The sequence below is a fragment of the Schistocerca serialis genome, chromosome 5 (assembly GCF_023864345.2).
Source record: "Schistocerca serialis cubense isolate TAMUIC-IGC-003099 chromosome 5, iqSchSeri2.2, whole genome shotgun sequence".
NCBI lineage: Eukaryota > Metazoa > Arthropoda > Insecta > Orthoptera > Acrididae > Schistocerca > Schistocerca serialis.
This window is the reverse complement of record NC_064642.1, coordinates 258,278,418-258,294,854: the sequence shown is the minus strand read 5'-3', so window position 1 is coordinate 258,294,854 and position 16,437 is coordinate 258,278,418. Positions and strand designations below refer to the sequence as shown.

The 16,437-nt window shown below is 43.1% G+C and overlaps 1 protein-coding gene across 1 annotated transcript in view; it reads left to right on the top strand.

Moving 5' to 3' along the window:
• Nucleotides 1-10,954, top strand: part of LOC126481883 (putative serine protease K12H4.7) — a 55,932-nt gene extending 44,978 nt beyond the window's left edge. Inside the window, exons 6-8 of the mRNA XM_050105843.1 lie at nucleotides 3,742-3,874; nucleotides 8,189-8,358; nucleotides 10,848-10,954. Coding sequence (XP_049961800.1) covers nucleotides 3,742-3,874; nucleotides 8,189-8,358; nucleotides 10,848-10,954 — 410 coding nt within the window. The remainder of the gene's footprint in view (nucleotides 1-3,741; nucleotides 3,875-8,188; nucleotides 8,359-10,847) is intronic.
• The last annotated feature ends 5,483 nt before the right edge of the window (nucleotides 10,955-16,437 follow it).

Below are 16,437 nucleotides of genomic sequence, written 5' to 3'. Positions count from 1 at the left end.
ACGTTTTTCGTAATTATGCTTCAATTACGTAATTTTATTTCAAAAATCGTGTATTGTGCCAGTCTGTATACTGTTGGGCACTGATTGTTCCGCTGTTAATACGTAGTGTGACAATGACCGACGCTGATTCCTGCCCCGTACACAGCGTTAAAAAGTGACGTGAATCAGGTTGTTAATGTTCTTCACAAGTTTTCAAAAGAAAAATCAGCTTGGAACCTTTCCGAGGGACTGTATTTACTTAAGTTACGCAGTTTTTTTAATCCGGCAAGCGCAGCTGAATCGGCAGCGTTTTAGAATGGCATTTCAGTGCCACCCATTGATCAAAGGTTCAACACTCGTTCTTTTTATCGGTCGTTCTTTTTTTCGTTCAATTTGGTTTTGTTTTCTAGTTTTGTTCGGTTCTCAAGATGAGCGTTCCAGTCTTCTTTGTTGCATGCCTTCTCAAGGTCAATACACGTTGGGAAATTTTTCTGTCAGTGTCGATTCTTTCTAAAATTGTGCTCAGTGCCAATATCGCTTTCCTAATTGCTTTGCGTTTCCTTGATATCCAAAAAATTTTCTGCTCTTAATTGCTACTTTTTCCTTTATAACATTTAACAGAATTTTTCAATAAAAGGTAACAATGCTCAAATTTTATAGCTCGAATATTCATAGACTTCTCTTCTCTCAGGTAAGTCAATTGCTCTACTTCGTTGTTCAGTAGCTCAGCAGGAAAATTAATTACTACAGCCCTAGCCCTCGACACTATTCAGTCACACTAATGTGACCGCTAGTCAAAAGTTTAAATAACCATCCTTTTCAGCGCGAGACGTTCAGGAAGAGAGTCGGTTAGATTTTCGAAGGTACCGACAGGGATGTCGAGCCATGCCGACTTCAGTACTGTGATCATCTGCGCTAATATTCTCGGTTGAGGATCCACGGCGCAATCAGCCCACTCGTGGTGGTCCCACAGATCCTCGATTGGGTTTAAATCCGGGGAGTCTGGTAGCCAGGGGAGTACCTTAACTCATCCTGGTGCTCTTCAAACCACGCACGTATACTGCTAGCTGTGTTTCAAGTTGCATTGCCCTGTTAGTAGATGCCTTTGCGGCGAGGAAAAACAAACTGCAAGTAGGTGTGTACACGGTCCCCAAAAATAGATGATTACTTACGTTGATCCATTCTTGCTTCCAGAATGACGAGATCACTCAAGGAATGCAACGTAAACGTCTCACAGACCATAAACGTACCTTCCCGGTAGTAGGGTGTTTGTGTTCAGACGTTTCAAGCCGTACACTCCAATGACCATGCACCAGATGGAGCATAAAAAGTGATCCACGTGAAAAGACCACCTGTCACCACTCACTGGACGTCCATTTGCAGTACTGGCGTGCAAATTCCAGCCTTCGTCGCCGGTGCACAGCCGTCAGCAGTGCCTTAACTAGACGTCTGCTGCAGAGGCCCGTACGCAACTGCAACGTTCACTGAACGGTCGCCCAAGAGACACCATTGGTAGAGTCTTCACTCATCTGGGCAGTCAGTTTTTCAACAGTTGCCTGTCCATTCGCCCGTACACATTTCTTCAGCCGTCGTTCAGCCCCTTCGCCCGTGGCGTAATACAGTTGCCTCGGTGCTGATTTTGGATCGCGTTATTTCACATGCACGGTATACCTAAACCGCTGCGGCACGCGAGCAGTTTACAGATTTAACCGTTTCCTAAATGATTACACTCCTGGCCCGATATCCGCGCTGATCACGTCCTTTTCGACGTCAGATAAACCGCTCCGTTTCTACATTACGATGACGACTGCGCTGTTTTCCGCGTCTCCCCTACGTTCTTTATACAGTGTGTTACAAAAAAGGTACGGCCAAACTTTCAGGAAACATTCCTCACACATAAATAAAGAAAATATGTTACGTGCACATGTGTCCGGAAACGCTTAATTTCCATGTTAGAGCTCATTTTAGTTTCGTCAGTATGTACTGTACTTCCTCGATTCACCGCCAGTTGGCCCAATTGAAGGAAGGTAATGTTAACTTCGGTGCTTGTGTTGACATGTGACTCATTGCTCTACAATAGTAGCATCAAGCACATCAGTACGTAGCATCAACAGGTTAGTGTTCATCACGAACGTGGTTTTCCAGTCAGTGTAATGTTTACAAATGCGGAGGTGGCAGATGCCCATTTGATACATGGATTAGCACGGGGCAATAGTCGTGGCGCGGTACGTTTGTATCGAGACAGATTTCCAGAACGAAGGTGTCCCGACAGGAAGACGTTCGAAGCAATTGATCGGCGTCTTAGGGAGCACGGAACATTCCAGTCTATGACTCGCGACTGGGAAAGACCTAGAACGACGAGGACACCTGCAATGGACGAGGCAATTCTTCGTGCAGTTGACGATAACCCTAATGTCAGCGTCAGAGAAGTTGCTGATGTACAAGGTAACGCTGACCACGTCACTGTATGGAGAGTGCTACGGGAGAACCAGTTGTTTCCGTACCATGTACAGCGTGTGCAGGCACTATCAGCAGCTGATTGGCCTCCACGGGTACACTTCTGCGAATGGTTCATCCAACAATGTGTCAATCCTCACTTCAGTGCAAATGTTCTCTTTACGGATGAGGCTTCATTCCAACGTGATCAAATTGTAAATTTTCACAATCAACATGTGTGGGCTGACGAGAATCCGCACGCAATTGTGCAGTCACGTCATCAACACAGATTTTCTGTGAACGTTTGGGCAGGCATTGTTGGTGATGTCTTGATTGGGCTCCATGTTCTTCCACCTACGCTCAATGGAGCACGTTATCATGATTTCATACGGGATACTCTACCTGTGCTGCTAGAACATGTGCCTTTACAAGTACGGCACAAGATGTGGTTCATTCATGATGGATCTCCTGCACATTTCAGTCGAAGTGTTCGTACGCTTCTCAACAACAAATTCGGTGACGATGGATTGATATAGGCGGACCAATTCCATGGCCTCCACGCTCTCCTGACCTCAACCCTCTTGACTTTCATTTATGGGGGCATTTGAAAGCTCTTGTCTACGCAACCCCGGTACCAAATGTAGAGACTCTTCGTGCTCGTATTGTGGACGACTGTGATACAATACGTCATTCTCCAGGGCTGCATCAGCGCATCAGGGATTCCATGCGACGGAGGGTGGAGGCATGTATCCTCGCTAACGGAGGACATTTTGAACATTTCCTGTAACAAAGTGTTTGAAGTCACGCTGATACGTTCTGTTGCTGTGTGTTTCCATTCCATGATTAATGTGATTTGAAGAGAAGTAATAAAATGAGCTCTAACATGGAAAGTAAGAGTTTCCGGACACATGTCCACATAACATATTTTCTTTCTTTGTGTGTGAGGAATGTTTCCTGAAAGTTTGGCCGTACCTTTTTGTAACACCCTGTGTACCCTCCATTGCTAGTACTGCCACCTCCGTCTGTGAGTGGTTATTGCACGTTGACGTCGAACATACGCAGTGGTCACATTGATGTGACTGGACAGTATGGTTGTTACGATTGCTGGGGATCTTGTGGAGTTACGTTACATGAGATTGTAGTTTTCCATCTCTCATTTTGTACTGGTTATGTTCAGCGAAATAAAACTATACCATATATTCTGCACTACTTCCTGTATTTCGCACAAATATTATAACCTGGTTTCCGTTTATTCGTTTATGCGTGGAGGTTTACCTTTTGGAGTGGTCTGATAGGAGAGAGAATGTGACTTCTACTGTGTTTCAGTGCGCCAGTGGCTGTGGCAGACGTGCACAGAGTTCGGCTACTATCAGACCACGGACTCCGCCAACCAGCCCTTCGGCAACAGGATGACGCTGCCTTACTTCACTGACATGTGTGCCTTACTTTACGGCTCAGAGTAAGTATGCGCCACCAGTGTTACAGACTGGTTGTTTCTCTTCTCAGTAGACAGTATCCCAGTAACATCGCAGTACCTAAACGTCGAGGCATTTCCATTCCTTTTGAAACAGCACGTTTCTCTAGCGACAGACGTGGTCGTTGACGTACGTAAGATGTTAGAGCATCTCTGTAAAGTTATTTTAGTCTCTGATAATCAGGAAGAGATCACTACTTCGTTCACGCATACTCTTCCCTCTATCATATCATATTCAACCAAGATATTTTTTAGTATAATGTCGGGATCGACGAGTTTCAGCAGAAAGCTCTGAAATCAGTATCCTTAAAACAATCGTTTTCTGAGAATACAATCTGTCGACGATACAGTCAATGAACAGTCTTATGCAGAAGATAAATCACATCATTTTAACTCAATTTATAATAATATGCAGATCACCATGGAGACAGAGAACGATTGTTGTTTGCTTTCCGTGGATGTTACGGCCAAACGGAAGAATGATAGCTCTGCGGTATTCACTTGACACTGATATTTATTTTTGGCCTTCAACTTATTATCACCTCTCATAAAAAGCAGGTGTGCTTCTAACATGTGTGCGTGGAGCACACACTGTTTCAATTTCAGATAGTTTGCGTAAGGAGCTCGTCCATCTAAATACAGGGAAAATGGCTGACAGATTAAAAGGTCAGGTTAAAACCAGGACCTGTCCTTGTATACCAAGGATAGTACACCAGCAGAACTCGTGGAAAAGCGTTGTATTGCGTATCGATGTTGGACTCATCTTTTTCAGACCACATAATCTGCTGTTATCGATATGTGTATCTCCACAGGACATTCAGTGGAATACGAGGAAACAATTTTTCAACGGCCTCATCATTTTGAGACTCCATTATTAAAGAGTCCGTGGAAATACACACTGCGGAAAATCTTGTGAATCGTGATACCGGCTACAGGTCGGATAACAAATTCAAATCCATCACTCATTCAACCCGAAAACAACAGGTTATGTCGAGTGGCAGAGAACCAGCAACGCTACGGTGAGGTGAGTTTTGCAGTTTCACCACAGAAGCCACTGAACGTGTCACCACGTAGACTGGATATCCTTAATGCTGTGACCATGGTTTTACTCGAACACTGCGCTAATAATCCTTCCTACTAGCCAGTCCTCCGTTTCCTCTCCCTCTCTGTTAACTGTGCTCCGGTTTCTCTTTCCATATTTAAATCCACTTATAACCTCATTTCCAGCTCTCCTACTAAACCAACACCAGGCATCTGTTACCCTTGTCACCACACTCGTCCACGTACGTACACAAACCAAGAGTAACAGCAGATTTATCTGCTGCACATGACAATAAAACTATGAAGATCACTCTATTATTTTAACCTGGTTTGAATATTACAGATAATACTGAATATTTTCAAAATCTGGTAGGGAAATACAGGCAACTGACAGCCTGCCCTCATGATGGAGCAATGAAATGAGAACTAAATGAAACAAAACTTGTGTCCGTCTTCAGCGGCGCACCTGATGACTAGCAAGTGGGAAGATGGAACATCATGCTTGCATCTGTGAGACACTGCCGAGCAGTCGTTCTATGTTTTGCCAACAGCCTTTCATGTGCTACTGAATTTCAGTATTATCACTGTGCTCTCTGGGCGTGAGAGTATGTAAAGGAAGTAGGTGGTGGTGGTGGCGGTTGTGGTGGGAGGGGGGAGGAATAAAGCGCTTGTTTCAAGGATTTTGGGATAAATAAAGAAACAGAGAGAAGTCACTAGAAAATACTCAAGTAAACATGAATACCCAGGGCTGTGACTCTTTCTGCCAAGTTTGAATTTTTTCTGGTCAGTTGAAAACACCAACTAGGGAATAAAATATGGAACACCCTCACATCAACCAGTTTATTATACTTCAAGGACGGAGAGTATTCTGTCATTCTCATGTTGCTATGTGCGGTCTGCTGCACATTCATGATCCAAAATTTTATAGTGACAGAGGCCTAACGTCCATCGGTAATTAGTGAATACTGGAAGAATTTATTTATCTAACCAAGGGTGATCTTTGTCCAACCCGAGCTTATAGTCCCAATTTACCGACCTCAATGCCGACGAGACAAACTACAACCTTGCTTCCCTCGTCCCTTCTACTCCAATCAAAGTCTTCGATTTCGTCTAAGATTCAATACTCACGGAAGATTCATTAGCCAAAGCAGGTGAAAACTCTGCCACAACTGAGCTTCAAATGAAATTAATGGTACAATCTTCTGGAAAAGTGATGGCGGCCGTAATTAAAAAATCAGACAAGCTAGTTGATCAGTTACATTCTTGAGTCTATAAACAGTGAGAGCAGTACAGAAACGATGACGAATCGGGATTAGAACATCGCCAGTGAAAAATTGTGGCTACTGTGTAATTTTATGTAAATGTTTTCTCAGAAGCATCTGGCGGCGTTCATCCTCTGTTTCGTAAAGATATCGACATGTACAATCCTTCTGGACCATATATACCCGTGAAAGTGTGAATGTTCCATGCTGTGCAGTCATGGTCTGTGAGACTTTGTTGTTTCTAACATTTCGTCCACAGTTGCGTTGGACATCTGCAGATGTTCTCCTGGTTCATTTGAAGATGTCCAACACAGCTATGGACGAAACTAGGAATGAAAATGATATGACCAGACGTAACCACAATCGACTGGCCATAACTGTGGGTTCTTTGATTGCTGTGAGAGATGGCTCATTGGAACCGCAACATATGAAATAGTAGTTCGCTTTACCATATGAATGAATAGAAAAATTACTTAACTCGATTCAATCCTTTGCCACGGAAGTGCTTGATAATCTACAAGTGTCAGTTGCTATTAAAGTATCACCTGATGCACTTGCTAACTGTTCTCTGGAAGTACAATGTTCAACACTTAGAAAAGTATGTTTCCATCTGAGACTTGAATAGCGCTGCAGTCTTACTCGATAATCTTGACTGCTTCAGTTGCGGTGACACACTGAGCAGAGTATTTCCATGCTTGGCTGTATATTGACCTCTGTGGGATGGCACTGCTGTGCTGAGAGAAGCGTGGTCCTTAGGAGTACGTCCCTTCGTCATTGCGATTTATTGCGAAACATCGCCAACTTCTGTGGTAACGATGTGCGGTGTCGACTATGGTGTGGCAATGTGATCTTTGGACGACACCAGACAACAGGTTTAGTAGACTTCAACCTTACAACCAAGAAGGCCCATTAGCAACCAAGACAATCAGTCGTGAAAGTCTTAAATGGCTGTGAGCACTATGGGACTTAACTTCTGAGGTCATCAGTCCCCTAGAACTTACAACTACTTAAATCTAACGAAGCTATGGACTTCACACACACCCATTCCCAAGGCAGGATTCGAACCTGCGACCGTAGCGGTAGCGTGGTTCCAGACTGTAGCACCTAGAACCGCTTGGCCGGCGTGAAAGTCTTAATTGTGTGATCAAAATGCAGATATCATCTAGCTTCAACTAATCCGCGGAGTAGTTTTACGTTATACAAACAATTCATTTGAAAATCTTCTTGTTGAAAATTGTCCAAAAATTTGTTTAAGTGGCTTTTAATCATTGTTATAGTGAAAGTGCTTCTTCATTTCAAAAGACTGTTACAAAGTTGATCTGTATTCGTCTACGTTTATAGATTTCACAAACAGGTAAGCCTCAATAGTTTCAAAATTACAAGTCATGTCACAGGGTAAATCGGTTTTCTTCGGGAAGAAGTTCCGTGAAGTATCGCCAATTATTATTCTTAAACTGTTTGTCAAATTTTTTTGTAATATGTTTTATAAGGCTGGGTTCTTACATGGCTCCTACAGTAACTCATATAGTGCATTCAGCATTGAACTATTGCTCCCTACTTCGACTGCTTGATCGAACGCACTTTTTTTTCAACTTTGTTACCTGTCCTGTATTTTCAGTGATTTCATAAAAACACATGTACCAAACTTAATGCAAACTCTTCCATTTTAAATGAATACGTTCCCGATATTGAAGATCCCGTTGTGGTACTACTTCATAGTTCTGCTTTATATTTGTGCTCAGAGTTCCCAAAAGTCTCTTTTATGGGGTTCCAAACAAATTGTACACATATTTGGTCAGTATGTCAGCAGTTTTCAAGATGCCGCTAGTATTTTCCGTTTTCATAACATTACAACAGACTTTCCGGGATTTGGGGTAGACATGTGCCGCCTAGAAACTGAAGTTTGTCAACTATCATGTTTAGATAGGGAATAGGTGAAGTGTAGGTACCCTTCGAGTAACTTTGACACAGCGTTTCCATGATGTTACTGTTTCAGGTACACGGCGGAGCGAGTGGAGGAAGGCGTGACGAACGCCAACTTGCTGTACGGGGGTCGCAACCCCGACGTCACTAACGTCGCCTTCGTGAACGGCGGCCTGGACCCGTGGCACAGACTGGGAGTCCTCGAGGACATCAACGAGTCGTCTCCAGCCATCGTCATTGAGTGTTAGTATCTCACACCAGCACTGTATTCATATAATTAACTGTATACATTTCTATAGCTTAACTTTAGTCCGAGTTCTGTGATTAATTTACATTCGTACTCGGAATGCGCACTAGAATGTTTAAAAGAAGTCCGTTTCTGGCTGCATAATCTATTAGGGAATTTCGACCGATATCCCACTTCCAAGTCAGGATCTTATAAGACTTTAATGATTCGTGTATGATCGTGTTATACATTCACCATAAAACATGCACCGGGTATCTCAGATTTTTTTGATGAAAATTATGCATACGGGAGGGGATGCAAAACTGAGCTCTCTGAAGCAAGAGACTAACATTCGGAGTGTACATATTTTTCTACAGCTGAAACTCACAGTAACTTTTCAAAGTAGGTCAACAGTCGTAGAGCATACCTCACAAGCCAGAGAAAAACTTCTGCTGAATTCTCTGAAATATCTCTGTTGTCTGAGATCGAAGTTTCTCGCGGCAAAATCCTTGCATAAACCATTCTCAGTTTACATACAGTGTCAAATTTAGGTTAGAACTCGAGCTTAAGTCGAAATGCTCCGTCATCCTCATCAGAAACAACTGACTGTCGAGGTTGTTGTTATGGTGACTATTCATAGCCTATAGATTGAGGGTGTTCGGCGTACGTCATCATTACGTAATGCTACCAGATATACTGCCCATGTTTTTACGCGCTGGCAGTGCCACCGCTATCGTAGGACAGTAAACAAGCCAGAGCACTTCTCTGAGACTGCTCAGCGTCCAGAGCTCCCTTTCACGCGTCACTAAGATTACTTCCGCTGTTCCAGTTGAAGCTGTTCTCGCATTTTCTAACTTCTAGTGGTTCTGTAACAACATAATACTAGCATGTAGAAGAGTGGGACAGAATTCTAATTCCATCACGCATTATTCTGTGTTTATTTGTGAGACTGTGCTCAGCAACTGATCATTTCTCATGTTATCGAGTTTCTGTACGTTTGGCGTTGAGTACAGCTTCTGCAGCTCAAGAAATTTTGCAAATTCCAGAACCCTGAGAGCCAGATTGTCCCTAAACGTACACAGTTCCTCCATCCTCTTAGCTGGTCCGAAAACAGGCCTCGTGCCTCTTCTTCCCAGGACCCTCCCTATTTTCGTAGATGTAACGTCACAGAAAAGAAGAAGCACAATAGGTAGATCTTTACATCATTGTTCAACATCTCAGCGTTTTCGCTGTACAGTGCGCAAACCAGTCTGGCTCTTATCGACCAGCCCTTTCCATTTCCTACTTTAGTTTCAAAAAGCCGTCCTGGACCGCTCAGGATTGGCATCACGTTGCCTTCACCGATGAGTGTCGCATATGCCTTCAATCAGACAATCGTCGGAGACGTGTTTGGAGGCAACTCGGTCAGTCTGAACGCCTTAGACACACTGTCCAGTGAGTGCAGCAAGGTGGAAGTTCCCTGCTGTTTTGCTGTGGGGCCGACTTACGCCGCTGGTGGTCATGGAAGGCGCCGTAACAGCTGTACGATATGTGAATACCGTAGTCCAACCGATATTGAACCATATCGGCAGCGTATTGGTGAGGTATTCGTCTTCATGGACAATTCGCGCACCCATCGTGCACATTTTGCGAATGACTTCCTTCAGGATTCGAGTGGCCAGCATTTTTTCCAGACATGATCCCTATCGAACATGCTCGGTATAGATTGAAAAGGGCTGTTTACGGACGACATGACCCATCAACCATTCTGAGGGATCTACGCCGAATTGCCGTAGAGCAGTGGGACAATCTGGACCAACAGTGCCTTGATGAACTTGTGGATAGTATGCCATGACGAATACAGGCATGCATCAATGCAAGAGGACGTGTTACTGGATTTTAGAGTCATCGGTGTGTACAGCAATCTGGATCACCGCCTCTGAAGGTATCGCTGTATGGTGGCACAACATGCAATGTGTGGTTTTCCTGGGCAATAGAAAAGGCGGAAACAATGTATCTGTTGATTTCTATTCCAATTTTCTGTGCAGTTTCCGGAACTCTCGGAACGGACGTGATGCAAAACTTTTTTTGATGTGTGTATATATAAACACTCCTGAATGCACGCAGACGCAATTTGCGTATATGTGAAAATACAAACAACTTCTACTGTCCGGTCGTACACTGTTATTGACCATAAAATACCGTCAAACTGTATACTTACGGTTCGATGATAAGTACATAATTCGACACTCACAGAGATGATGAAGTATTCTCAGCAAAGAACGCCCTCGATTAGGCCTCTACACAAGAAATGAGACAGACTTTTGGTTATATGTGGGAGATCTACAGACCGGGAAGTGTCATCTCTGACTAAGACATGGGAAAATGAAAAGTCGTAACAAACAACAAAGTGCACTGGTGAATCTCTTGGAGGTCCAATGTTCCACTGCGAATCACAATATCTGATAACAAATGTTTCGTGTTACTACTACAGTCCTCGAATTGATGTGTTGTTTCCTGTTTACAGACGAGTCTCACTGCTCGGACCTGTACTCCCCGTCACTTCTGGACATCCCACAGCTGACGGCAGCCCGAGAGAGGATTGCGCAGCTAGTCGCCCAGTGGATCAGCTAGAACCCACATAGCAAGTCAAGAGCGTTGGTCAAATCAATTTTAAATTAAGACCAATAAATTATGAAACAAAAACTATCTTAATTTCTTTTCTACCCCTTTCTCCATCTGCACTGAAGCGCCAAAGAAACTGGTATAGGCATGTGTAGTCACATACAGAGATATGTAAAAAGGCAGAATACGGCGCTGCGGTCGGCTACACCTTTGTAAGAAAACAAGTGTCTGGCGCAGTTGTTAGATCGGTTACTGCTGATACAATGACAGGTTATCGAGATTTAAGTGAGTTTGAACGTGGTCTTATAATCAATGCACTAGCGATGGGACACAGCATATCCAAGATAGCGATGACGTGGGGATTTTCCCGTAGGACCATTTCACGTGTATACCGAGAATATCAGAAATCCGATAAAACATAAAATCTCCGACACCGCTGCGGCCGGAAAGATATTCTGCGAGAACGGCGCCAACGACGATTGAAGAGAATCGTTCATCGTGACTGAAGTGCAACTCCTCTGCAAATTGCTACAGATTTAAATGCTGGGACATCAACGTCAGCGTGCCAACCATTCAACGAAACATCGATATTGGCTTTCGGAGCCGAAGGCCCACTCATGTACCCTTGATGACTGCTTGACACCAAGCTTTACGCCTCGCCCTGGTCATTCCACTGTTGATAACTGGAAACATGTTCCCTAGTCGGGCGACTCTCGTTTCAAATTGTATCGAGTGGTTGAACGTGTACGGATATAGAGACAACCTCATGAATCCATGGACCCTGCATGTCAGCAGGAGACCGTTCAAGCTGGTGGAGGCTCTGTAACGGTGTGGGGCATGTGTAGTTGGAGTGATATGGGACCTCTGATACGTTGAGATACGGCTCTGACCCGTGACACGTATGTAAACATCTTGTGTGAACACCTGCATCCATTCACGTCCATTGTGTATTCCGAAGGACTTGGGCAATTCCAACAGGACAATGCGACTTTTCACATGTCCACAATTGCTACAGAGTGGCTTCAGGAACACTCTTCACAGTTTAAACTCTTCCGATGGTCACCAAACTCCCCAGACATGAACACTGTCACGCGACGTGCTGTTCAGAAGAGATCTTCACCCCCTCGTACTCTTAAGGATTTATGGACATCCCTGCAGGGTTCATGGTGTCAATTTTCTCCAGTACTATTAAAGACATTAGTCGAATCCATTCCACGTTATGTTGCGGCACTTCCGGGTGCTCGGCGGGGCCCTACACGATATTACACAGGTGTGAGAGTTTCTTTGGCTCCTCAGTGTACATTTTGTCACCTGGAGCACTGAAGGGTTTGCAACCCGATGGAAAGCGTTGTACACATACGCATCGTTCGTGTTTCGGTGTGAAGAGTGTTTTCAAGACCATCTTAGTTTGTGTAAGTGTGTTCATTAAACTGAAATACAAATCAATGAATTCGTGAACGAGTGTAGTGGCAACGAAGCGCTGTGCAGAAAAGGAAAGGAAGCTGACGATTTTTTCGTTAGTAGACAAGACATGACTACAGCTGAAAACTATATATTTCCACTCTCTTATGTAGCCTTTCAGCATTACATACATGGTGCCTTTTCAACTAATTAATGTGATACTATGTGGTACTAAAAACTGAACATTAAACTACTTCGTACAACGTTATTATACTAAATATCACCTACAAAAATCGAAACAACACTCTTTTTATACAATTCTGGTACTGCATTGAAACCAAGCAGATCAGCAAGAAACAAAAACGTTGCAAGGAAAATATTCATACTCACAGTTGTGTATGTACACTGTTTTGTCAGCTGTATTGAACACAGGAAATTTTGCATCATTAGTACTAATTAATTAAATCGATACTGTTTACCTACTATCAACAGCGAGATGCAATGCTTGTAGAAAACATCGATTTACTACAAAATATTGCTTAGCATAGAGCACCTGGGTTGACAGAAAGTACCTGAGTTGACTGAATTACACTTAGTGTACTACTGATTTTAAAGGCTAACAGTCTTTGTCCTACTACTATAATTAAATTTATTACCACAAACACATATAACACAGCAATAATTAAATAGATAAACTACACAATTAATTGGCCCAGCAGTTAGCGTGACACAAACAGACGTGCTCCACTTTGAATAATAGCGACATATTTTACATTCACTTCATTTTCAGAAAAATTACATTTATTTTTGATTTAGGAGATTAACACTCAGAATACCTAATTCAAGAACATTTCCAGATTTTCACATCCTTCAGCTACATCAGCATACCAGGAAAGACGTTGATAAAAATTATGATGTGTAAGTAGCACAAATTTCAGTATTTTCATTGGGTCATTTACCTTCCTCTAAGTTCCTTTTTCTCTTTTGATCTAGAGGTAGAGTCTTTTACTATTAACCATAATGTTAGGCGCCTCATGTTCCATATCGTCCACGGAGCCACTTGTGGTATAAAAAGTCACTCTCATTTTACCAGCAACTTTGTCCAAAACATGGAAGGGGTGCATAGAGTTCAGTGCAAGTATCTCGCTTTGGGGCTAATCAATAATGCTTGAGGAAGCAGAAGGCAATAGGAACCACTGCAGTAAGTACGCATAACTGATACTCACGACAAAGATTCCATGATTCCGTGCAACTGGCATCTCTTTATCAGCAAAATATTCCAGATTATTGCCCCATTCACAAGTGCTGGAGGGGACAGTCAAGGGGGCATACGACCATAAGAAAGCACTGAAAAACTAACTACAGGATACTGTCCTACGAGTTTCAAAACGGAAATATAATGGTTCACTTTAGATGTAGTAGAAGTGAATGAAATTAAATGGAAGGAAGGTAAATATTTCTGATCACACTGAAACGCCCGCTAAATTACGCAGAGCTAACAGGTAATTAGGATTGTGGAAAGGGCCAAGGGAGTTGAGGTCGGATTCATTTCACAATTTAATTTATTTTCATTTAGTTCACAAATACACTTTTGAAAGAATTAAATTTGCTTCGCGGCTGAAGGTCTCCAAACAAATGCTTTAGAATAAGTTCAATTTTGAAAAGACGTGACACACAGTTAAATTTACCGAATAAGATAAATCGTATACATTTTTCAGATCAGCGTGCGGAGCGGCTGAAGGCCGCCGGATTAAATCTTCAAAATTCAAAATATACTATGGTGATTATTGGAAGCAGAAGGTCACAATGTTTAAAGATGCTAAAGGGGCTGATGGCCCGCAATGGTGCACAGAAAGAGATAAACAAACGCAATAAGATGGCTGAAGGCCGCAAAGTTAAATTCTAAAAATTAAGGATATATATATATATATATATATATATATATATATATATATATATATATATATATATATATATATTGCAACAAGCGGTAAAACAATACATTAAGTTTACAAATTTCCTTTTGCAACACCAACGGCGGAAAGCCCACAATAACTCGTAAAATCTTTCAGAGGAAATTACAATAACCTTTCAATAGCAGAAGGCAATAGTGTTTGGACTTGAAGGAAACTCTCAGAACATGTTTCCAGGGCTGAAGACCCACAACTAACCTTGCCAAATTAAAAATATAAAATACAGTTAAATTACAACAACATTAACACTGCCAAAAGGATAACTAAGAGAATGGCACTCAGGAGTCTCCAGTGGATCGGTCTGCCCTCGTTCAGTTAGGCGAGACTGGTGGTGAGTCCACCTACACTTAATTCGTGCGAACCCAACCAAGGAACAGTCACGGACCGACCAACCAACCGGTTGCTTGCCACGACGGAGTACACGAGAATTCAAGGCAAAAAAAAAAAAAAAAAAAAAAAATTACAAGTATCACTATCCCGAAACAAACGCGCATGTGAACTGAGCTGCCAAAACTACACACCATGTTGGACAGCAACAACTGGTGAGGAAAAGACACTGCCTAAAAAATACGTTAGCGGCAAGGACAGGTAACCAGAACATTAACGGCCACAGGGCAGAAAATCCCGCTGGTGCACTTGACTGTGGATAAAGTAATTTGATCAATTCCCCCTGACGGCGGCTGTCTCGAACACTTCACTCGTTGTTGCTCATAGGAAAACCTCCACAACAGCAACGCCGGAACCAACAACGTAATGCTCAAAACCACCCAACCTTCACTTCCTGTATCGGCGAGCGACGATGCTCGTACCGATCGGACAGCTCCAGACACAGTCCGACACTGCGCAGATACCGCCAACGGGCCCAGTCGACTATGACGCACGGAGATGTCCTCGGACCAATCGGCCGACCAACAATCCACCAAAAGTCAGACCCGGCTTACGCGATGCGTGGCGACAACGGTCGGGCGGGCGATGTCCACGCAGGACTCACTGCTGCTGCCAGCCGGCGACTGGCTGGCCCGGGCAGCGCTACAGACGCGTTGCAACTCCCTGGCAGGGCCCAACTCACGACCCGAACTGCCGCCGTGAACTCTCCTCCTCGCACGTTCCGACTGACTCCACGACTTATGACAACCGGGAAGTAATAGCAGCCGAGCAAAGATACTACGAAAGTGGATTTATCGATACTCGCTGCTAATGCCACTGACGGTCAGGCAAAGCAGCAACTCAGTGACAGCAGTAATTTTAAATTAATGTAGTGAGGTGGAAGTACGTTAAAAACAGGGTGTAAAATACATAATGGCGGGAACACGAGCCACGCACGGCTCACACTCTTGTATAGGTTCATATCAACAGCGGCAGAAAATGGTATAACGGCAACAGCAGCAGAAAACGGTATAACGGGAGTAGGATTCACTATAAATGGAAAGGTAGGACTGAATAGTTTATAGGATTGTTCTCATGACACTAACACAAAATCAAGAAGATGAAGAAAGAGAGAGAGTATTTGAAGGAATTGAAAGGGTAACTCAATGTGTAAATGAAGCTGAAAGGATTACAGTCATGGTGCCGGGAACGTAAGACAGAATTAAGAGACAATAGTACGTAGCAGGAATGAGAGGGGCTGAAGATTCTTTGAGTTCTACAATGAATTTTAGTTAATAATAGAAAATGCACTGTTCAATGCCTCCTAGATTAAGTCATGGTGAGGCATAAATTCAGATATACATTGGATGGCAAGGCATACGCAGGAGCAGACATAGATTCATATAAAAATTTTGTAATCATGAAAAGCCGGTTGAATCATGAGGAAGAACCAATGTGTAAAGGAATGCAATACCAAAATACTCAGAAATGATTACGTGCGTTTGAAGTTCACTGAGCTTGTAGATACTGCGATAATCGGTAGCACAAAAGGCAGTTTAGACGAAGAAGGTGAACATAGCTATACAGATTGATCGTGGTAGGTTAACATACAAGTATAGAGAGATGGGATTACGAGTCCAATTTTGATATCAAATTGATATGCAAATAAATTAAGTTGATCAATTAATCACCCCCAAACCCGACCATCCAGCCCGACCACGCCCACCCCCACCCCTCGATGATGTCATGTGT